The following is a 22646-nucleotide window of genomic DNA, read 5'->3' as shown; positions in this document are numbered from 1 at the left end:
TCTCTGCCCCGAGGACCATGGGCTCCTAGCCCCGTGACCACATCTGCATGGAGCTGATGGCACAGTCGTGTGGCCATCCCTGTCCTGTCTCCCGTCTCCCAGGTGGGACACACATGGCCATCGCCTGCAGACCTGTGGGGACCTCACATGGTGTCCAGGGAGTTCATGTGCAAGGGATTATGGGTCCAGGTTAGTTGGCGGGATGGCTCATTTTTAATACAAGGACCCAACCAAACAGAAACCGGCTCTTTTGCTCAGTTCCTTGGTCCTATTTAATTACTTCCGGGCCATTCCATATCCCTGATCGCTGGGTTTGGGAGGGGACCCCGTCTGCCAGGAAACACCCAGGGGAGTGTTTCCGCACTATCCAGAGCCTGGGAGCTGTGCGGACGCTGTAAACAGATGTGGGGCCTCCTGGCGATGGTAAACACCCCTTAGCTGGGCCGTCGTGCGAAGCCCCCCGACTCTGCCCGTGGAAGGATCTGAGCACTGACTCTGCAGTTTACCCCTCTTCTCAGCTCACCACACGGACTTTCCCCATTGAGCACTTCTGTCCCCTCCGGGTGTGAAGGGGTCACTGTCCCCACCTGACCAGAGTGACCAGTCATAACCCAGAGGTGGAACAGAGCACACGGGCCTGTGTCACTAGGTTGACGTCCTGTAGCATCAGTGACCTGCAGGAGATAAGAATAATGTCCCGTCCTCTGCCCACCGCTTCCCTTTGGGCCCTGCAGGCTCAGAGCTCGGCTGGGACTGTGGGCATTTGCTGCCAGGGCATCGGCCCTGCTGGCTGTGCACAGGTGGCTTTGTGCCCAGGCCCCGGATACCCTGTGCTCACCCCTGCCGGCCTCGACCCCCCGTCACATGTGCAAAATGTGTTGTTCAGAGTCTCCACCTGAGACCGAGAGGAGATGAGACTGGGTGTGTGTAGTGTGTGTGTCTGTGCGTGGGGGTGCGTGGTGTGTGTCTGGGGGGGTGTGGGGGTGTGTGTGTCTCTGTGTATCTGTGGTGTGTGTGGGGTGTGCGTGTGTGAGTCTGTGTGTGTGTGCGCCTGTGGTATGTCTGTGTGTGTCTGTGTGGGGTGTGTGTGAGTCTGTGTGTGAGTGTGTGTGTGCCTGTGGTGTATGTCTGTGTGTGTGTGTGAGCCTGTGGGGGGTGTGCCTGTGGGGGGGGGGTGTGAGTGAGATATAATTATTTAGCAATCTTTAAAGCTGCGGAAGGAGTTTGTGTTCCAATTAAGCTGCAGTGTCTGGAGTAAATTACAGTGAACCTTCCTCCAGCCCCGATGTCTAATTATCTCCGCGAGCCTCGCAGAGAGTGGCAGAAGATCCGTGCGTGGGAATTAAGGGACATTTTTCAGCTCTGAAACAGGGTAACGAAACACTTAAGCGGAGCTGAAAATACGGGTGCTCAGAGGCTCCGGGGAGTCAGAGACACTGAGCCGATTCCGCAGGGCTGTTAGTGTGCTGACGGCTGCAGGCGCGGAGTGTACCAGGAATTATTCATAATTAACATCTACTGTGTAAACAGCCTATTTTAAACAGCTCACAGCCCAGTGTCTGCAAGGCAGTGAGTGAGGTGTCCCCCCCTTGGCGCTCCAGAGGCTGGGAGCCTGTCCTGCCGTGGGTTCCACGTTGGCTCTGGCTCTGGCGCTGCAGCGTTCCGTTGGCGTAGATGTGGCCCCGTCCCTGAGCGTCCTGGTCCCCAGGAGTCCTGGGGCTGCCTCGAGGAGAAGGGAAACTGGTGCTCGAGAGTAGAGAGCAGTTCATGGTTCTAGTGGTTGAGAATTATAACAAGGAACATTAATGAGCACCTACTGTGCGCCAGGTGCTGTGCGAGGGCTTTACCCATGTTAGCTTTCCCAGCCCTGGCTGGAGCCTTTCAAAGGGAGGAAACCGAGGCAGGGAGCAGGCGAGTAGCCCGCCCAGTGTCTCCCTGGATGGCGGCTGGAGCAGGGGTTTTGCCAGGCAGACTCGCTGGGGCTGTTTTAGACGGAAAGTGGGAAAGCAGCTGGGAGGCAGCGGGAGAGGGTGAGTGATGGCCGAGTGTGGCCTCTGCCATGGAGCCCACTGGCCGCCCACAGCTCGTCCTGGGCGCTGTCCCAGGGCCAGGATGTGAGGGGACCAGGTCCCACCAGGCTTGTCCTGATGAGCCAGTGTGAGGGGGCCCAGCTTGGACATGAAATTGGGGATGAGGTGAGAGCATGAGGTTTCAGGGCCCCCCCGGGCGCCCACACACGCTCAGGCAGCTTCGGTTTCCTGTACAGTGGGATCAGCATCCCAGCCTCTGTCGTCAGAACAAAGGCCCACACAGCAGGCCCTGGTCGTCACAGCTGTGGCACTGGTTCCACCTCCTGGAGCCTGAGGAGCCGTGTGTCTGATGGAGGCGGCTCTGTCACTGCAGACGGCTTCGGGGGGAGGGGCTGCGGGGAGCTCCACAGCGCACTGGGCACTGGGCTTGGCCCCGAGAGGACAGCTGGGTGCTCACACAGCACTCACGTGCCTGTGCAGGTGGGGCTGTCTTTCACCCCTCCTCCAACGAGCAGCACCCCCCCCGGTGCCTGTACCAACCGAGCAGGAGCGTCGGCCCCCCGTCCTTTCTCTGAGCTGCTGTCCAGTCCAGCTCCATGTGCGCCCCTCCCCTCGCAGCCCCGTGCTGGCTGTTGCATTCTCGGGAGGTGGGGGGACAGGGTCACTGAGCAGCCCTCCCTCCGGTTTCTACATGTGCATGACCTGGGTCCCCCCGTCCCTTAATTGGCACTTTCGGTCATCGGCACTGACACAGGCCGGGTGCCCAGTCGCCTCCCAGAGCAGGACTCGGCTCTGGGGAGCACGTCACCTTCTGACCTGGAGACGACAGGCCGAGTGTGAAGTGCTAGTGCTGGTGGTGGCTCTGCTGTTCTCAGCTCCGCGCACTCGGGTGGCACATGTCCCCAGACCTCTGTTCAGCACGTTTGCTGAGGGCTCTGCTGGGCGCTGGGTGGTCACAGCCCGGTCAGAGCCCTTCCTCTCACTGACCCGACGTTCTCTTCGGGAGAAAGAAACATCACCTGGTTTAATTTACGTTAAATAAGCTCATTGACCAAGCCCGTCTTCTCTCTGATCCTGCATCTTGATCTCCCTGGGAGCTCCCCCTGCAGCCTCAGGGCTCCTTCCCCTGCCGCCCTGGGATGTCTGGCTCGGGGGATCGCCGCAGTTTGTCATTCTGCAATAAAGTCAATAAAAGGCAGATTATCTCCGGTGTTGTATTAACTCCTGTTCACCAGTGAGCCATGGAAACATCACTCCTTTTCCTTCAGAATTTAATACTACATTTTTCTGCATTTGCTCCACAAGTGAAGAGGAGCATTTCTGTTCTGTGGGAGCTGAAGGAGAGAGCGGCCGGGGCTGCAGCAGGCCACGCAGACCCTTCCGTTTAGAGGCTTACTGCAGAGTTGAAAGATCATTAGACGACACGCTGCCTGGGTAGGTGGTTAAAAGTCAGTCAGCTCATTGAGAGTGAGAATTATATGATTTTGAAATCTCTGAATCTCGGATGCACCACCCAACGTTTCGATCACCCTGAGTCCGTACCCTGGAGAAACCGACAGGAGCTTCATTTAATCCATGTCTGTCAGGCTGCGGGGTCCTGGTTGGGGGATCAGTCTGCACGTTTTCACCAGGATGGAAAATGTTTTATTTCCTAGTAACACGAATGCCCTCCAGTTCTGTGTTTGAATGTGTGTGTTTACATGGGGGTGTATGTCGCCAGGCGAACTGCGTTTCTTGCTGGAGTTGTGTCCACGGGGGCCCTGGACGTGCTGACACCCTACATGTCCGTCCATTTCGTCAGTGGTGCCGTTAGCACTCAGGTCTCCCTCCCGTCTGTCGTCCCGAACCCCTGACCTGCTGCAGCCCGACACCTGGCTTCCTGGAACCTGCGCCCTTGCTGGAGACGTTGCTGATACGTCTCCTCAAGTCCTCTCTTGTTGTTCAAGAAGGAACTTTGACAGTTTGCTGCCACTTGGCTTTCGGTTGGAGGCCCATGTCCCCTTCTGACCTCAGGCTTTGCCCTGCAGGCCTGCAGGAGGGTGGGTTACATAACTGGTCCCCTGCCTGTTGGGACAGATCGCACCTTTTGTCACCCAGAAATGTCAGTCCCCGTGTCGGATGAGGCCGTTGCCACAGCGTCCCTCCGTGGGACAGTGGCATGGCCGCGCGGTGTCTTCCGGTCACTGTTTCCGCCCTTACGTACGTGTGAGCAGGTGTCGTGACGTGTGCTCTGTACCTTTACATAGTATATTCAGGGTGCATCTCTTTATTAGCAGAATACCCTTGACTTTTGTCACGTTAAATCCAGACTGAAAGCCGTGAACCTGAGGTGAAGTGCCTGGTCTTTCTGTGCTTGCGTAGCAGTGGGCGTTCGGTTAAAGCCGCCAGCTCCGGCTGTCCTGGTCCTTCCCCGTCTCTTTCTAGCTGCCTGCACTCTCCTTCCTGCCCCCTTTGGGCTGGTTTAGCAGTTTCACTGCTCCTTTCTCCCCTCTGGCGGCCTGTGAGCTGTGTCCCCCTGCACTGGGATGGCCGCGTACAGCAGTGGCTGCTGCGAAGGGCCAGGCGGTGCCCGCTGGCGGCTTCGAGGGCCACGCAAAGTCTCGTCGTCAAAAGGATAGACCGTTCCCTGTGGGCCGTACAAACACGTAGGCCGCCCGCTGGGGTTGGCCCTCAGGCGGTGGCTCTGGGCCCCGGCTTCTTAAAGGCTAATGCAAGGTAGTCCCTTTCCACTCGCCAGGCGGTGCAGGGGCCTTAGACTGAGCACTAAGCAGGCTCGTCGTCTTAGGCGTCCTCAGTGCCGCGTGGTTGCCTGGATGCAGTCACCGCAGGTTAAATGTTCATCGCTTGCAAATATTTTGTTAAATTAATTTCAGTTTTTAACTTGTTTAATCGACAGCAGGTAGAAATGCTATTGCTTTTTTAATAAAAACCCCATTTCCTGTGACCTCGCTGAACTCGCTGGATAGTTCTAATAGCTGTTTTGTAGGCTCCTTAGGGTCTTCTCTGTGTCGTCCGTAAGTAGTTTTCCGTCTCCCTCTCCCATCTTTATGTCTTCGTTCCTTTTTCTTGCTTTATTGTGCTGGCTGCTGCCTCCAGCGCAGTGTTAAATAGGAGAGATGCAGCTGGGCGCCCAACCCTGCTCTCCGCTGAGGAAACGTTTTATCTTTTCTCAGTGAGTGTCACGTGAGCTGTGAATTTTTCGTAGATGTACTTTATCAGGCTGAGAAAGTTCCCTTCTGTACTTAGTTTCCTCAGAGACAGGCTTTATTTTATAGTTTCCAACTGTCTGCCAAAGTTTCCAGCCTATTCTTCAGTTCATTGAACACATCAAGTGAGATTATCATAAAATCTCTGATTTTGCCCGGCGGGCGTGGCTCAGCGGCTGAGCGTCGACCCGGGATCCAGGCGATCGGGGTTCGATTCCCGGTCAGGGCCCAGGCCCAGGTTGGGGCTCGATCCCCAGTCGGGGGCGTGCAGGAGGCAGCCGGTCAATGACTCTCACCATTGATGTTTCTCTCTCTCTCTCCCTCTCCCTTCCTCTCTCTGAAATCAATAAAGACATATTTAAAAAAAAAAAAAAATCTCTGATTTTGCTGTTATCAAAGTCCTCTGCAGTCTTTCTCTTGTCAGTTGTTTATCTTGGTTTCGAGCGTACACTTAAGTCCCCAGTAAGTGCCTGTTTGTTTTTGATTGAATGCTATGAATTGAACATGGAAATTCGGAGCCTTGGGGTGAGTGGGCGCTGTGAGGTCTGAGCTATTTCCAGCCCCCCTCCGAGTCCCAGCTCAGAGCCCAGGGGTGGTATCAGAGCTCCCTCTCCTTGGCAGCCCCTCAGCTCCAGTTTGTTCTCCAGCCCAGGAGGCTGCCGGCTCGGCCCATTTCTCTGCCTCTGGGTCCTGCTTTGGGAGCCGCCAGGTTCAAACCTGGGGCTTCCATCTCGCCTGGCCAGCCCGGCAGGGGCTTCAGAGAGGTTCCGCACGCAGCCCGTCTGCTTGCTCCCCGCAGGAGGAGGGGGAGTCACCTAGGGCCCCACTGCCAGAAGGGAACCCAGGACGTCATCCGGGCCTTGGAGATGAACCCACCCACACACCGGGGTTTCAGGGGTTACTCAGGGCCCTGCCTACTCAGCCCTCCGGGTGGCATCACAACAGCTGAGTTAGTGACGGGATCTGCACAGGCTTTCTCCCCATGTTCCCTCCCGTCTTCCTGTGAGGAGGCAGGCACAGTCCTGCGTCCAGGTGAGGGGAGACGCCTCCTCCGCTCACACCCCAGCCCCCCGGGGACGCGCCTCACACTCTACAGACGCAGATCCGTGCACGCTGAGTGGACGTCGCCTGTCCTCACCTGAAGCCTGCCAGAGGCTGGAGCAGCAGGGCCTGCAGGCAGGGGACTCAGATGACACTGAGAGCGTGGGTTCTGCACAATTTTGAGTAGAGAGATCACAAGAGACTGATGGACGTGTGGCTTGGTTTGGCTCCTGAGAATGTCAGCAAATGAAGAAATGTTCTCACAAGACGTGCTGGCGAGTGTGGTGCCTACGTGAAGACTGAGGTGTGTGTGCTCTGTGAACGTGTGTGTGTCTGGCTCTGGGGCAGCACCCACCAGTTAAGGAAATGCACGCACCACGGTGCACAGACACCCCTGAGGGCTCCTTCGGTGACGCCAAGCGCACCTCCCTGGCCCCGCGCCCACAGGTGAAGACAGCCTGGTCTCGTGCGTGTGGTTCTTGTCTTACCACTGAGTACCCATCAGGTACCGGCTGGGACAAGCAGAAGAACTGTTTCAAAGGGAAGTTGCCAGGTTTACCTCCATTTCCCTAGTCTGCACGTTTCTCGGTCCGGAGCTGTTTGCATTCGGTCAGTGACCCTGCAGCGTCTCCGCAGCCATTTTCATGAAGCCCTTTGGAGCACACGGTGGACAGCATCCGCTTTACTTGAGCTGGATGTGAGATGATGTAAGTTTATAAAATGATGGAGTTTAAAATATCTCCCCTTTTCAGGAAAATGTGCTGTAGCCTCCCTCTTATTAAAAAACAAAGTTTTATCTCCTTTGTTATGCAAGGAGGATGCGTTCAGCACAGACATATTATTAAATACAGAGCAGCAGAGGGAATTGGAATCATCCATAATCTTTGCCAAGGCCGTCTCCTCTCGGTTGGTGCTTGGGTGCAGCCCTTCCAGGCTTTTCTCTAAATGTATTTGTGAGTTTATTTATTTATTTTATTTTATTTATTTTTTAAATATATCTTTATTGATTTCAGAGAGGGGGAGAGAGAGATAGAAACATCAATGATGACAGAGTCATTGATCGGCTGCCGCCCACCACCCGGGCATGTGCCCTGACCGGGAATCGAGCCCTGATCGCTTCGATCCTAGGTTGATGCTCAACCGCTGAGCCACGCCCAGCTGGGTGTGAGCTTTTTAAAAAAGCAGCATCCTTTACACCCTGTTATTTCTGCACGTTTAAAATGACCTGGTTTTGTGCACACAGAGATACCTGGAGGGCCAGTCACCCAAGTGTTTCTAGCAGTTCTCAGAGGATGGAGTTTGGGACGATTGTCTTCCTTCTTGTCACTTGAGTGGTTTTAGTGAGTTTGTGTTGTTTTCTTGGAAACCACAGTTTCTCACGTTTCACTTACACAGAGCGTGCGGTCTTGCAGTCAGGACTGGTACTCGCTCATCAGATGCGTGTGGCTCACCTGCCGTGCCCCCCGTGTTCCGTGCTGTGCTTTGGGCTGGAGGGATGAAGGACTCGGTCCTGGCTTCCAGAGGGCTCCAAGCCCAGGGGAAGATGTCACCTGGGTAATAGCTGTCGTTCACGCAAAGACCCCACCGAGTTCTGTGGGAGCTCAGAGCAGTAACCTGAGAGCCTGGGGGACCCTAGGCAGGGACAGCAGGTGGCTCCCTGGAATGTCCTCTGAGAAGAGGCACCTTGCGTGTTGGTTGGTGCTCCCTGAGCCGGACGACGGGAGGGCACACTGGCTGTGGGACAAGGACAGGTTCGGTGTAGCTGGGAGGCACGTGTTTGGTGAAAGACAGCCAAGGACAGCAGCTCCTTCACCGGGTCAGGCCTGAGGAGCGGCTGGGGCTGCGCCCGAGCTGGGCGGTGCTGTGCTGGGTCAGGTCTGGAGATGGACTTCGGTCAGGCCGCTGTCCTCCTCAGGAGTGCGGCCCTGTCACCTGCCGTCCCCTGCCCCTGCCAGGTGATCGCGGCTCCCCTCCCCCAGCCTCCCCGGGCTCAGCAGAGGAGAGTGCTGGTGCGTGGGGCTCGGAACCACAGCCGAGCGCCCCCCGTCGCACCCTGAGGTTTTCCTGCCGGTCGTCGCCCTGCTCTCGCTCTGTGTAATTGGGACGGTGCCGTATTTGTCTTGCGTCTTTACTTAATGTTAGAAAGCAAACGCTCTCCCACGTTATTAAAATATTTATAGACAATAGTTTAGTAGCTTGTAGTTATTTCGTTGTGGTTGTTCCTTCATTAATCACTTTTCCCGTGTTGGTAACAGGCCGTTTCTGATGTGGCCCTGTTAGGAAAATGCATGTCTGCTCCCCAACCTTGGTTTTGGGTTTAGGGTGGACCCCTGGAGGTCCACTTCGTTCTCTGACCTTCCTGTCCTCCCTTTCCAAACGGAACGCAAGCTCCCCGGCAGCTGCATCGGTGCTGGGACAGTGCTGAGCTGGGGTGTAGGTGCTTAGAGTTGTTGAGTGAGTGGCAGGTAAGCTGACCTAGAGGACAAGTGTCCTTCCTCCGCTCTGGCGTTAGAGTGCATGTGCGCAGGTGGGAGCCACGGGCGGGGCTGGGATGTGGAATGAAATGTGTTCACTCCTTGGCCACAGATGCCACAGGCTGCCTTTGGGGCCCAGTGTGTGGCTCATCTCAGACGTGGACACCACAGGAATGGCGCATGTGGCCACTGGGTCAGGTCCCTCTGGGGGTTTGTCTGGGGGTGCTGAACAAATAGCTTTTGTCTACAGGTGGAAGGTGGGGTGAATTCTCAGGTGTGAAGTTAGACTTCTGAGGCTTGAGAATCTCGGCAAGGCAAGGGGCTCCTCGCGTTGTGGCCAAGCCCCCCGCCTCTGGTCCGAAGCTGCTTGTCTCCCACCTTTTTCCACAGCCGTGACTCCTCCCACCATCACTAACGGAAATGCCATGTCTCCTAGGATCCCTGGCCGGCTGAACGACAGGAGGACGCCCCTGGGCGAGCTGAACTGGATCTTCACTGCGATCACAGACACCATCGCGTGGAACGTGCTCCCTCGGGGTGAGGCCGCCTTGGGGTCAGTGGGTGGGAGGGCTGCTGGGGGCCAGGGGCCGCTGCCCTCCGATACCAGGGAGGTCAGATGGAGGAAATGGGTTCTCACAGCGAGGAGAGCTGGCGGGGTGACAGTCGGGGGCAGGGACCTGGGAGGTCTCTGGGGGGTGAGCCGGTCAGGGCTGAGAGCATGGCGTGTAGTGAGCTCTCCGTGAGCATCTGCTCCGATTGTTTTCTAGGCAGAATCAAGGGCTCACCTTTCTTCATGATCGTTGGCCATGTCCACGTTTCCTAAACTCATTGATCGGGTGGGTCTGGGTCTTTGCTCATTTTTGATGGAGGTAAATCTGTGTATTCGCTGGAATGCTGGGGTCAGTCGCTGAAGGCAGGCCGCCGTGTCCTCTGCCCGCAGACCTCTTCCAGAAGCTCTTCAGGCAGGACCTGCTGGTGGCCAGTCTGTTCCGAAACTTCCTTCTGGCCGAGAGGATCATGCGGTCCTACAACTGCACGCCCGTCAGCAGCCCGCGCCTGCCGCCCACCTACATGCACGCCATGTGGTGAGTGTCTCCCCAGCCCCCGGGCGCACAGCGATGGGGTTTCCCCTTTCTGGGTGGGGTCACGTGACCAAGACAGGCAGGCTTCCACCACACGTGGAGACCAGGTGGTGCCAACAGGGGAGTGAGAGCAGCCCCAGGCTTCCTCTCTGCCTGTGGGAACCACGTCTCTGCCTAAGGGCTGGTGCCTCTGAGGGTCTCAGGCCCGGGTAGGACCTGCGGAGGGAGGGGCTCCTGCAGAGGGGGGGTTCCCTGTGGAGGGCAGGGTCCTGTGGAGACCGGCGTGGAGAGGACAGACTGCCGCTGAGTCCTGGCGGCGTCCAGAGCTGCTCAGAGTCGCAGCCGGGCTTGTTCCACACACACGCGCGCCCCGATGCACACACGTGCCCCTGTACACACACGTGCACACGAGTGGGACCTTTATGACTCTTGATTACAGTTTTCCTCAAAACAGGTGGGTTACTGTTCCTTGCACCACTAAGAGTAACATGTAATCTTTATTCGACGTTGTGTCTGAAGGCCTGTGGCCCCTGCCTGCGCCCTCGCTTTTGTAAGGCAGAGCTTGGGGCAGTGCAGGCAGGGCCGGTGACACCCACCAGCGGGGGGACCTCCTACAAGTCTTTGAAAAGAGCTGATCCCTTGTGTTTAGACTGGAAGGCCACCGTATGGTGTGTTTTCAAGGTCAGGTTTGTTGTCTGCATGACCACTTTCCCTGCTGTGGGAAACCTGAGGCCAGGACGCGGGCACGTGCTGCCTCCCCCCTGGAGGAAACCGGGAACCAGTGCCCATGCCTGTGAGATAACCGGCTGGCCACGCACAGATGTGACAGGAAGGTTAGGACACGTGGCGCAGTGTTCCTCCTGAGCGCTCTGCGTGAAACGGGGGACCCCCCCGGAGACCCGGGAGCCAGGCAGCAGCCTCAACCCTGGGTGAGCGGATGGCGGACACAGCGGACTCCGTCTCCGCTCCTCCGCAAAGGCGAGGATCGGGGAGCATGGTCTGAAGAGGCTGCGGACACTCGGAATCAGTGTTAGAAGGGAGACCGCGTCCTCGGAACCACCTTGTTCCCTTAAGAAAGCCGACGCCTTGATCCCTCCCTGCCTTCTCAGCCAGCTTTTACATGGCAAGTTACGAAAAACAGAGAAAGCTCAACAGGGTCAGGGCCGCGTCTGGTCATGGACGGAAAACCAGTTAAGCACCGGAGAAGGCACCACAGCAGCCTCCCGGGTGAGGGCCTTCCGGCCACTGGGCGCCAGCTCTCGGGTTCCTCGGGTGACGCGTGGTGCCGACCAGCAGTGCCCCCCCCCCCCAGCTGGTCACCTTCAGTGCGCATCTGTCATCTGCTCAATGTGAAGAGATGCTGACGCTGCTATGTGGGCAGGTAGTGCGACCAGAGCCAGGCAGGGAGAGGACAGGAGGGCGGAGGGTGCCGGGAGGGGAGAGTGGGGCCGCCCAGCGGCATAGGCCCGTCCCTGCCCGGCGCCCTGGTCCTGGAGCGTTGTCCCCAGTGCCAGCCTCCTGGAGGCCCCAGAGCTGGAGTCTGTTGAATCCAAGCTCCGGGTTCCAGACGCACTGGCAGCTCCTGCCTGTCCGCGCCCCTCATCGATGCGCCTCCCTCTCCAGCCTCGCAGCCCCTGCGGCTCCTGTGAATTTAGTGGCCACAGTGCTCAGCGGGCCCCCGTTCTGCGTGTTTGTGGCACCAAGAACAGCACAGCAGTCGCGGAGGCCAGACCCGCGGAGAACGCCTCTCGGGGCCCTCGGCACATGGGGACGCTGGCCACTGCGCACGCGTCCTGTGTGGTCGCGCCCAGGGGTCGCCGCCTTCCAGGCCCGGACTTCCCAGTGCTTCCAGCCCGGGGCTGGCGCACACCCTGAGCCCTGGCTGATCCTGTGGTGCGGCCGGACGCCAAGCGGGTCGTGCCCACCCATGCTCTGGTCTTGCCAACTGCTGCCACCCAGCCCGAGGCGACGCTGTGCTCAGTGCGGTGCGGCCTTTCTGCGGCGCTCGCTTCCTGGGAAACACCAGCCGGTGCCCAGAGCGCCCTCGCTGCTCAGGAACAGACAGTAGTTTGTGGGTCCCCGGGGAGCGCACGGCCAGGGTCATCAGAACATGTACCGGGAATGAATAATTTACGTGAGGTTGTTATGTTCCTTGGGTGGCGATGGAAAGGTTGAATTTTTAGTAGGGGAGGAAGGAACAAAGCGTGACAAAAATTGAGGTTAAAACAGTAACATCCGTTTACATTTGCCTCGGGCGGGGGCGCTAATGAGGAACTGCTCTGACCTGGCTCCTGTTTAATTTTTGATGTGAAGCCATCAGGGACTCGCTCCCCTTCACGTGCAGTTTCAGCCCATCCGGAGCCCCTGCGTTTCTCAGCGGTAATGACCTGTGCCTTCCGAGTGCAGCCGGGGCGCCCTGCCCGCTGATTGATCTGTGCAGACAGAGGCCCCCTCCTGGAAGGCCTGCCTCCTGCCCCCCGAGTGGGTGCTGCCATTGGGGGTCTGTTTCCTGAAAACCCCACCTCTTGCCTGGGTGGCACGTCTTCCAGGCTGTGATTCATCTGAGCAGCGCCACTCGCAAGTCCCAAGCTCCAGCTGCCCGGTGGGGGAGGGGAGGGAGGAGAGGTGGAGGTGAGCCTGTCCCTCCTCCCATATCTGCTCTGCACCCCCCTAACCCTCCCCTCTCTGGGGCACAGCCGTGGGGTGCAGATGCCTGGGTGCCAGAAAGCAGGCCCCAGCAGCCCATACTACGGCCTTAGGAATTCACAGGCCTCACTTCCCACTTCCCTCAGTGAGAATCCCAAATGAAGACTCTGAGTTTTTTTCGATTTTACCCTGGAAAATGCACCTATTTTTGTCAACTGATAAAATGCCCAGCAGAGAACATAATTGTTGTGCTGTTAACTTTAGACTTTACTGGGGCTCTAAGTCCTCCAGTAACCGCCCCCCCCCGGGCTATTGCACCCTCACCTGGTGCTCGTGTTTGCCCATGTGACTGTCAGCAGGTCTCAGATGCTCTTACACCTTCCTCCTCCCCTCCCAGCCCCTGCAAAGACTGAACAAAGTTCCTTTCCTCTCATTCAGCTGTACCCCTTGATCGGTGGCCCCCAGCAGCTTCTCTGCATCGCTCTCCACTACCTGAGTGACACAGCTGCCCGGTGGCTCCCTTTCACACAGCCCGTCTCCCCCGAGCCTCTGCACAAACAAACCCAGTGTCCTGGGCTGCTGCCTGGAGCATGTGCAGTGGGCGGGCCCCGTGCTAGGGACCCTCGAGTCGGACCGAAACGACATTAGAGGGGGGAGTGGGTCCCTTGACTGTTTCAAGGCTTTTTTTTCATTTCAGTTTGATAAGATGTCACCAACAAAATGACTTCAGCTCCTCTGCCCTCCTCCAGGGGCCACAGTTCTGCCCAGATGCAGCCATGGGCACAGTGCTGCTCAGCTCCGTCCAGGTTCCTGGCAGGAGCCAGTCAGTGACGCCCTGGTGCCCTCTGCTCTCTCCTCAGGCAAGCCTGGGACCTCGCCGTGGACATCTGCCTCTCCCAGCTGCCCACCATCATTGAGGAGGGCACTGCGTTCCGGGTGAGTCCCCAGGCACCGCTGGCGTGGCCGCCGCTCTGACAGGGTCTGCAAAGCACCTGTTGGGTGTGATGCCCAGGACTCGAGGTGCCGTGCACCTGTCTGCACTTACAGCTTAAAAGATGCGTGCCTGGCCCTGGCTGGTGCGGCTCAGTGGTTAGAGCGTCGGCCCACAGACAAGGGTTCCGGGTTTGTGCCTCCGTTAAGGGCACATACCTTGGTTGTCGGTTCAGTCCCCGGCCCTGGTCAGGGCACAGGCAGGAGGCAGCCCATGGATGTGTCTCTTTCACAACATGTTTCTCTCTCTCTCTTTCCTCCTTCCCTCCCTCCCACTCTCTAAAAATCAATGGAAAGTTATCCTCGGTGAGGGGTAACAACAAGATGGGTGTCCACTGGGGGTCAATTAGATTAGAAGTGGTCAGCTCTGGGAAATGCCCCCTGTTAAAGCATCGCTGTTATAACCTGCTTTCCTCAACGCCCCCTCGCCCGCCGCGTCCTGCCTTTACCAGTGGGCGCTGCAGACAGTCTGAGCTGCTCCTGCTCAGTGAGGCCGCCCCCTGCTCTCCGTGCTCAGCCGGGGGTCCCCCCGCCCCACCCCTGGTGGCTCCCGTCTGACCTGACAGGGAACTTCACTGAGCTCTGTCTCTGTTCCCTTGGCTGTCCATGCCATTCGCAGTTTCCCGTCTTCCTTGGTCCCTCGTGGATCCCCTTTAGTCAGTTGCCTGCTGACATCTCCTGATCGTTTCCCTCTTCGGTTACCCGTTTCTTACTGGTCTGCGCTGGTTGGGGATCTGCAGCTTACAGATAGGCTGAGGGCCCGCCCACCCAGGATCCCAGCCCGCCCAGGGGCCCAGGGGCATCCCCTGCAGCCTCCATGCTGCCCGGCAGTGCCCCCTCCCCCAAATCTCTCTCATCAGCTTACAAATATGCCCATTCTCCATCTTTAAACCAAAATTATTCACTCAGTCCCCTTCCCCTGCAGGCCCACGGTGTTCTTTCTCTCCCTGCAGCCAGATTCCTCCAAGGAACTGTCTGCGCTTGAGTCTTTGCATTGCCTTCCACTTTGAGCCCACGCCAAAGTGGATGGTTCTGGGTGGTCTCCAGTGTCCCTGTGTTGCTCAGCCCAGCACAGTCAGTTCCAGACCTGAGTCTTGCCTGACCGTCCCCCCATCTTGGGCTCTGCCGACCATTCCTCCTTGAGCACGGCCCTCCGGTGCCCCCTGCCCTCCCCTGCTGGCCTTGGCCTTGCCGGCTCCACCTCACCTCCTTGGCCTCTGACCCTTGGGGTGCTCCAGGCTCAGCCTAGGGTCCTGTAGCCCAGACCTCTCCTCAAGCATGGACCCACATGGCCCATCCTCACTGGACATCTTCACTCGGCGTCCAGCAGGCATCACATTTGACGGCCCAGCCAACCCTCCTCCTAGACATGATTCCCCACAGCCTCCACCTCCGCTCATGCCCCCTCCTGGTGCTCAGGCTGAGCTGTGAGTGGTCCCTGCCACTCACAGGTGTCTCCCTGCCAGCGTCCAGTCTGCACACAGCCCACGGGCTCCTCTGGGCAGCGTGCCCAGGTCTGACACCCCTCCTGCTCTGCCCTGGCCCCACCCCCGCCCCTGCTCTCTCAGTGGGTGGTGGCTGTGCAGAGGGGGGACTGAATTGAAGGGCGGTGGGGGGGCATGCGGAATTAAGGCAGGTGGGTCCCTACCTCACGTCCCTCTGCCTCTCCCACAGCACAGTCCGTTCTTTGCCGAGCAGCTGACCGCGTTCCAGGTGTGGCTTACGATGGGTGTGGAAAACAGGAGCCCACCTGAGCAGCTCCCCATCGTTTTACAGGTGAGTGCCTCCAGCTCGGGCGTGTGAGCGGGCGTGTGGCTCAGCCCTCTCGCTGCTGCGGCCGCGTGGGAGACGAGGGTGTCTCTGTGGAGGAGGACAGCACGGAGGCCAGGTGTGGATGAAGCCAGACAGACGGCTTTGGGGCCGGTGGGGACGCGTGGCCCTCGCACTGGCCTCCCTGTCATGTCAGCAGTGGGGCAGTCACGTCTCCCAAACAGGCGTGGCACCAGGCACGCAGAGCCAGTTCTTGGGTCTGGCAAACAGCCTGTTGTAAGTGCTTCTTGTCAACGGGATTTTAATGTTCCGTCTACATCTGCGCTCCCTCGGGAGAGAAGACCCGCTAGAGCCCACTCCCTGATGCTGGGATGGAGGGGGGCAACTGCAGTAGAAAGGAAGGGGCGGGTCCTGCCTTGTCCTGGGGCCCAGCGGATCCACCTAGGAGCCTGGACTCAGGAGGAGGGGATAGGGCAGCGAGCGCCGGCCTCCCTGGGTGGCCCATGGTGATAACCTCACCCCGCTTTATCTTAAGGAGCTTTGTTCTTGCAAAGTCTGGATCCCAATGTCCATAAATTATCCTCTTGGGCCTAGTGAGCCACAGGGTGTTGCTCAGGGCCCAGGATTGGGTGGCCGCCCTGTAGCTTCCAGCCCCTGCTGGTCTTCCCCAGGCCAGAGAGGAGCTTCTCCATCGGGAACGCGGGCATGAGCTGAGGAGGGCCAGGGTCCAGTGAAATGTCCCCTCGGGACAGCAGGGACAGATGCTTTCCCCGACCAGCCCCACGTCCTGTCGTCAGAGGGGATGGGAGGGAAGATTCTGGAAGCCCGCGAAGCCGGTGTCGGTGGCTCTGCCGGATTTGGAGTCGCTGTCCCGGCTCCCTGGGAGGTCTGTGCGTGGCAGCCCTGGGCGGTAGAGGAGGACCCCGTGTGGTGGTGAGGACCGGAGGCGGGACTTTCCGGGACAGTGTCAGCCCCAAGTCAGCACGGGCCTCACTGACGAAAACTGTCGGCTCCACCGCCTCATTTCGTTCACAAACAGCGTTTGCTCTGAAGCCCAGGAGGCCGTGGGGGCCGCAGACTCACAGCAGGGTGTTGTCATTACGCATGGTCCCCACTGGGACCCGCATGGCCTTGAGTGGTGCCACCAGTGACACTTCCTCCCCCTCTCCCCACAGGTGCTGCTGAGCCAGGTGCACCGGCTGAGAGCCCTGGACTTGCTGGGACGGTTCCTGGACCTGGGCCCCTGGGCAGTGAGCCTGGTGCGTGTTTCTGCCCTGGCAGGGCCCGCGTGGTGGGCCTGTTGCCGCGGCGTCTGGGTTTGGTTTTCCCTCTCGTCCCGTCTGCTGGTTACAGGCGCCCCCTGTGCAGGATGGAATGTGCTGCCAGCATGTGGCTTTTCAGGGAGCGGCTCAGCCCTGCCACGGCCCCCCACAGCCCGCGTGGCAGGTCTCCCGGAGCCCCCGTTCGCTGCCTCTCCATTCTGGTTCCAGGCACGATGCTGAAACACTCTCCTGGTCACTGTGCGGAGAGCAGGGTTAAACAGAAGGGACTGGGAAAGCGGAACCAAAGGGCAATTCCGTGTTTCCACAAGTCAGAAGGAAAAGATGCTGATAAGGAATCTAGATTAGAGGAGATTCGAGAGAGACCTGTCAGTCAGTCGCAGTATGTGGACTTTATCCAGTTCTGTTTGCAAATAACTTGGAAGTTAAAGTTTGAAAAATTAATACCCATGAAACAATGGGAGGTGTAGCTGAATACCCTGTTACTAAGGAATAATTGTGCATTTTTTAGGTGTGTAACGGTACATGGTCCTGTTTTTATAAAAGAGACCTTATTTGCAGAGAGACGCGCTAAATGTTTGCAAATGAAATTGTGCGGCATAGCTGTGCTCAGAGCCCCGGGGACGAGGGGGTGGGAGGGCGGGTGGGCGGGACGGCTGTCACTGGGCTGGTTCCTGAAGCTGGGTGATGGGCACGTGGGTGTTCAGTGTTTATCAGATCTCCTTTCGCGGCTATTTAAGTCTTCTCATTATATAATGTCAACAGGGTGGTAACGATAGTCCACTGAAGGAGGAGAGAGTCTGGGATTGGGAAGGATGACGCGGCACCCGCCACGGGGTTCGGCCCTCCGGGTGCCTGCGGCTGCAGAGGCCTGGGCAGGGGTCTGCGTACCTGTGCAGTGTGGCTCGGTCACCGTGGAAAAGACAGGGAGACGTGTGCTGATAACATCTCAGAGAGGTTTTCATTCATGTGGCTAATTTTTAAAAAACTGAATCAGGCCCTTAGGGAGTTAAGCCGTGCTCACTGGGAATTTGTGATCTGCTGGGAAAGCAAGGCATTGCGACAGGCACAGATTTGGCCCTGACGTAGGGGCCCAACTGCCTAACGGGTGTTCGTCCCTCGTTAGACATGGGCTTTAACAAGGGACACGGGCCCTGCCATTGGCCTGCATCCCTCCCTGCCCGTCCTGGGGAGGACACCGTACTGGAACCCCACACATTTGAGATGAGGGTGGTGCTGGTGCAAAACCAACGGGACAGGCATAACCGGGCTTTGCCCACTTGCCCTGCTCACTAAGACACCATCTCCTCTCTGACTTTCCTGCTGAGAGCAGGAAGCCCCCCGCCCAAAGGTGATGCCCTGCCAGAAACTGGGCCCCGGGATACCAGAAACTGCAAATGGCCCCTCCCAGCGAGTCTTTGTCTGGAGGCCCCTCTCTGGTGCACGTGTGCCTGTGGGAGCTGGGTGGCATGTCGTGGGGAGCCAGACGCCCCGCAACGTTTTGTCCTGTTGCTAAGAGCAGGCAAGGCCAAGGGGTTCCCGGGACTGGGGCCGCCTGGCAGCTTCTAGGAACCAAGTCAGAGCCGGGAGTCTGGAGGGTGCCCCTTGCGTGAGTGAGGCTCAGCTGTTCCCGTCTCGCTGCCCATCTGTGGGAGCCGGCACCACGGCCGAATTCCCCAGCAGCACCACCTGCCACCCCAGCCACCTGCTCCTCTGCTGACACTGTCCTCTCTCTGCAGGCCCTGTCCGTGGGCATCTTCCCGTATGTGCTCAAGCTGCTGCAGAGCTCGGCCCGGGAGCTGCGGCCCCTGCTTGTCTTCATCTGGGCCAAGATTCTTGCTGTGGACAGTGTGAGTAGTCCCTGTCCTCCCTGTGGGCATGAGGCCATCTCTGAGTGTCTCCATGGTGCCCGGCCCCGAGGGCGTGGCTGCTGTGGGTGGGCAGGGCCTCCAATGTGTGAGGGGTGCTGAGTGTAGATGGCAGGTGGGGGCATGGACACGGCCGAGTGAGGGATGGGGGCAAGCACAGAGGACACTCAGGCTGTCGAAGGAGGGGTGGCTCGTTCAGATTAGCAACAGAACAGTGGGAGCCAAGCGGTGGTTTATGAGACGTCCAGCCTCGGAGTACAGAGGTTATGTGGAGGGAGCTCCCCCAGGGGCTGAGGGTGGCCAGGGAAGTGCGGCCGATGGGCAGGGAGGGCTGGTGGATGTGGAGGAGACTCTCGGGCTTGATAGTCAGAGGGGCGGCTGTGCTGGTGATGGGGTGGCCGGGCGCTTGTGGTGAGGGAACGTTCAGGAGGCCACGGTGATGAGGCCCCGTGGCCTGAGAGAGGAGTCTGGGGTCTTGTCCAGCCAGGTGTGAAACAAAGGCTTCAGGGCTGAGTGGTGAGCGGCCACTCTTGCGGAGCCGAGGAGGAGGTCTGGGAGGGAGTGTCCTCCAGGGGCCTTGAGTCCCAGACACACAGCTGCGAGCAGCAGCCCGGCCGGCCTGATGTCAGGCGCCACCTGGCCTGGCTGTCACGGGCCCTTAACAGATGTCACTTGTACCTCCCACTCTCATTTAACAGAATTCACTTAATTGCATTGATAATCCGTTTACTTTCTAAACTGTACATCATAAGACGCAGAACAAAGCTGTAGCATTAGGGAACAGGTTTGCGGAGACCCATGCCTTCCCCACGAGCTGTCAGCCGGGCGAGCTGAGTAAGTGGCTCATGGGGTTGGGGCTCTCGTTTGGTGAGATGCTGTTGTGCACATGCCTTCCTAGCTGTCATCAGGGCTGTGTGAGCTGCTGCTCTCCCGGAGCCCTCGGAGTGGGTTCTTCTCTTGGTTCCTGAGGACCTGGGGACCAGGAGAGCAGAGCCCAAGCTCCGCCGGGTCCCAGGAGCTGCTGCCCGGTTCCTGCCTCAGAGGCCCCCCTGCCTGGGAGGGGGCCAGGTTGCAGCTGGTGTGTCTGTCTGGCAGGAGGGAGGCAGTTGTTTGAAATCCTCTAAGTGGCCAAGAGTGACATGACCAGCTGAAGGAGAAGTGGGGCACAGGCCACTGGGCCCCCCAGTCGGTGCTGGTGGGGAGGTCTCGGATCACCCTTCTGCGGGTGGAGCATCTGCCGGGGCCAAAGGCAGGGCAGCAAGGCCACCGGCTGCGATGACTGGAGGACTGTGCTGAATGAGCAGATATGCAGGGCCGGGAGGGGACAGGGACGGGTTGTCAGCCAGGAGATCGGCCGCACGACTGGACTCCAGCAGCTGTGGTGGCTCTGTGAGCTCCATGGAAGGTGCCACCACAGTGTCGATGTGAGAACCTGGAGTCAAGGCAGGTTCACCACGTGTTCCCTAAAGCGCCAGGTCAGACCCCTGTCGCTCCCAGGACTCGGGGTGTCTTCCAGGGACATGAGGCTGGCTCAGTACTAGGAAAGATATTAAGACACTAAATTAGTAAGTCGGAGACGGCTGGCATGGATTGATAAACAAGCGTCAGGGAGCCCACCCAGGCAGCCACACTCACCGCCTCTCGTGTCTTCTCTCCCCAGTCCTGCCAAGCTGACCTGGTGAAGGACAGCGGCCACAAGTACTTCCTCTCCGTCCTGGCCGACCCCTACATGCCAGTAAGGACCAAGCTCCATTCTGTTTCCGATGGCTCGAGATCTGTGTTGCTTGTCGCTGCTTACCTGTTGCGCAGTAAGGGCACCTCTTAGCAGGCTCTGGAGAGGTGCTCCTCGCCACGCGCCACCAGGCAGAGGCCACGACGGGCCATGCTTTGGGAGCCACATTTATACTCCGCTACTGCTTTACTCACACGGTGCTCGTTACATACAGCGTGTTAATTCAGTAGCTGCCTCATTTCTGTCTCTAAGTGAGGATCTGGTTAACCTTGATGTGCAGGTTGGCGTGGTCTTCGTTAGTCTGTTTCCCCTGGCACCTCTGCCATGTAGTGGGATCCACTCTCCCTCACCCCCTAGGAACTGAGTTGGCTCAGCGACAGCTCGTGGGCCCTGCTGTGACAGTTCACCTGCCCAGGGTGGGGCAGGGACACGACAGGCCCTGACCTGCCTTAGGGATCAGGGTGGGATGGAGGGAGGTTCAAACTTTAAATCTATAGGGTGCCCAAGAAAAATGTATACACACTTTAACAGCCGATTCTATTATATTTTGAAAATGAAATGTATTTTAATAAACACTGCCTTTATAATTATTCAAAGTGCGTGTACATTTTTGGGGAACACCCTGTATTTTATTATATTAAAGTGTTAAAGCTTAGTGGTCTGTGAGTGGCATATATAGTAACTCCTATAAACGTGATGGGTTTTTATGCTCCTGCTCCAGCTGCTGGCGTGGTGAAGGGCAGAGTGGGCATCCTGGTTTAATTGTGTGGCTCGTCCACACAGTCCCAGGTGGCTTTAGTTATAGGAGGGGATTTTTGTACATAATTTAACCCTCTCATTGGTTTTCCAAACTAAATGATTTAAAAAACAGAGAGGGTTAAAAATGAGATTGTATGTAGAAGGGAGAGAGTGCGCGTGTGTTTTGAGTGTGGCGTTTAGATGTCATCTTGGGCAGTTACAGTCTGTAGTCTCTGTGAGTTTTGGGAATAACTCCTTGCTCCTTAGGGTCAGTAAGAAAACCAATGAAATGGATGAAAAAAGTTAAACTGGTGAAATTCAGTAAAACGTGCACTGAGCCAGCACGAGTGGGCCCCACCTCAGCTATAGGCACACTCAGGTTTCAAGGACGTAGTCAGATCTGAAAGGAGAGGAAATTCCCAAAAGCCAGAAACTAAGGAGTCAGAGGGGGCCGTGGTGGGAAGTGAGCAGGGACATCGCGTGACCCTGGCGTCCCTGCAGCCTGTGGACCCAAGACTGCACAGAAGATGCGGGGCCTGAGCTGGCGACGTCTCAGAGACTGACTCCCTTGCTTAGAGTCAGGAGCCTGCAGGGTGCCCCTGCCCTGCCCTGCTCTGCTCGTCACGAAGGACCAGGAAAGCTGCTCTCTGGCCGGCCGTGTTGGTCAGAGAGTTAAAGAGAAGCCTCTGAGAGACTGAGACCTCAGGCCTGTGCACACAGGTGGGTGAGAGCCACCTGCCGAGACATGAATGTAAGACCCGTTCAGGGTCATTGACCTCTCCAGGGACCTGGGAGAAGCAAAGGCAGAACAATTCCTCAGGGACACTCCACGCTGGGCAGGGGAGACTCTGCCAGGGACACAGCCAGGAAAGCGCGGGGCGCTAGCGAGAACCTGGGGGCCAGGGGAGGAGTGTGAACTGGGGCCGAGGTGTTTCTACCCTCGAAGAGGTGAGTCTTCAGACTTAAAAAGCACAGTGACGCCGGAGAAGGCTGAATACAGACAGGTCCACACAGAGCCATCATAGTGAAAGTGGAGACCGTCGGAGGCAGAAGTGATCAGAACCAGGAGAGAGAGGCGTGAGCGCAAGTCCACAGCAGCCCACTTTCCATCAGCGTGGATGACCAGGGGAGATGGGGAGGCCTGCACACGTCACTGTGGATTCTCTGTCCGGCTGAAGCGTCACCAGGATGAGGGCAGAGCCAGCGCGTCTTCAAAGACTGGGGTTCTGTGCGCGACCCCCACCGAAGGTCGTTCCAAAGCCCAAGGCTCAGGAGGAAGTCGAGCCCAGAGGGAAGTCAGACAGGAAGCGGCAGAAGGCAAAGTCGTTGGTCTTGAAAATAACGGATCATCACCCACTTGAGGGGCCAGGACGGGAGGTGCATTGGAATAAGGGGCTCGCCTTCATCCCAGGGAGACAGACAGTGCTCAGAATGGACTGTTCAGTGCCTCTGACAACCGCTGAGCAGTTAAAGTGCACAGACCGACTCCTGAGTCAGCGGAGGAGGGAGGGAGGGAGGGAAAGTTGATCCATCCAGCAAAAGCCCAGGAAGGAGGCAGAGGCAAGGTCGGGACTCACTTTACTTCCTGTGCTTGACCGGGGCGACCGGGGCCTTGGTAGAACAGGACAGCCTGGGAAGGGAAGCCCACCGGCTGTGCCGTCCTGCAGCCTCCACACCCGAAGGCCGGCCCTCGGCGTCAGACCCTCTTACAGGGGCTGCTCTTTCCTGCAAACTCAGGGGCAGGAAAGCTGGCTCCTGCGACTGTGTCATCAGGCTCCTCACAGGTCTG

General features: G+C 58.1%; 1 protein-coding gene across 3 annotated transcripts in view; it reads left to right on the top strand.

The window, feature by feature from the left end:
- RPTOR (regulatory associated protein of MTOR complex 1) overlaps window positions 1–22646 on the top strand; it is a 98351-nt gene that overhangs the window by 51845 nt on the left and 23860 nt on the right. For all 3 annotated transcript variants that reach the window (XM_081162086.1, XM_081162085.1, XM_081162084.1), the window contains exons 8-14: window positions 9188–9288; window positions 9692–9836; window positions 13340–13415; window positions 15144–15245; window positions 16415–16498; window positions 18259–18369; window positions 20048–20122. In XM_081162086.1, the coding sequence (XP_081018212.1) occupies window positions 9188–9288; window positions 9692–9836; window positions 13340–13415; window positions 15144–15245; window positions 16415–16498; window positions 18259–18369; window positions 20048–20122 (694 nt within the window). The remainder of the gene's footprint in view (window positions 1–9187; window positions 9289–9691; window positions 9837–13339; window positions 13416–15143; window positions 15246–16414; window positions 16499–18258; window positions 18370–20047; window positions 20123–22646) is intronic.

Source organism: Miniopterus schreibersii, assembly GCF_964146895.1.
Source record: "Miniopterus schreibersii genome assembly, chromosome: 16".
Classification (NCBI taxonomy): Eukaryota; Metazoa; Chordata; class Mammalia; order Chiroptera; family Miniopteridae; genus Miniopterus; species Miniopterus schreibersii.
This window is presented reverse-complemented; position numbering and strand designations above follow the sequence as displayed.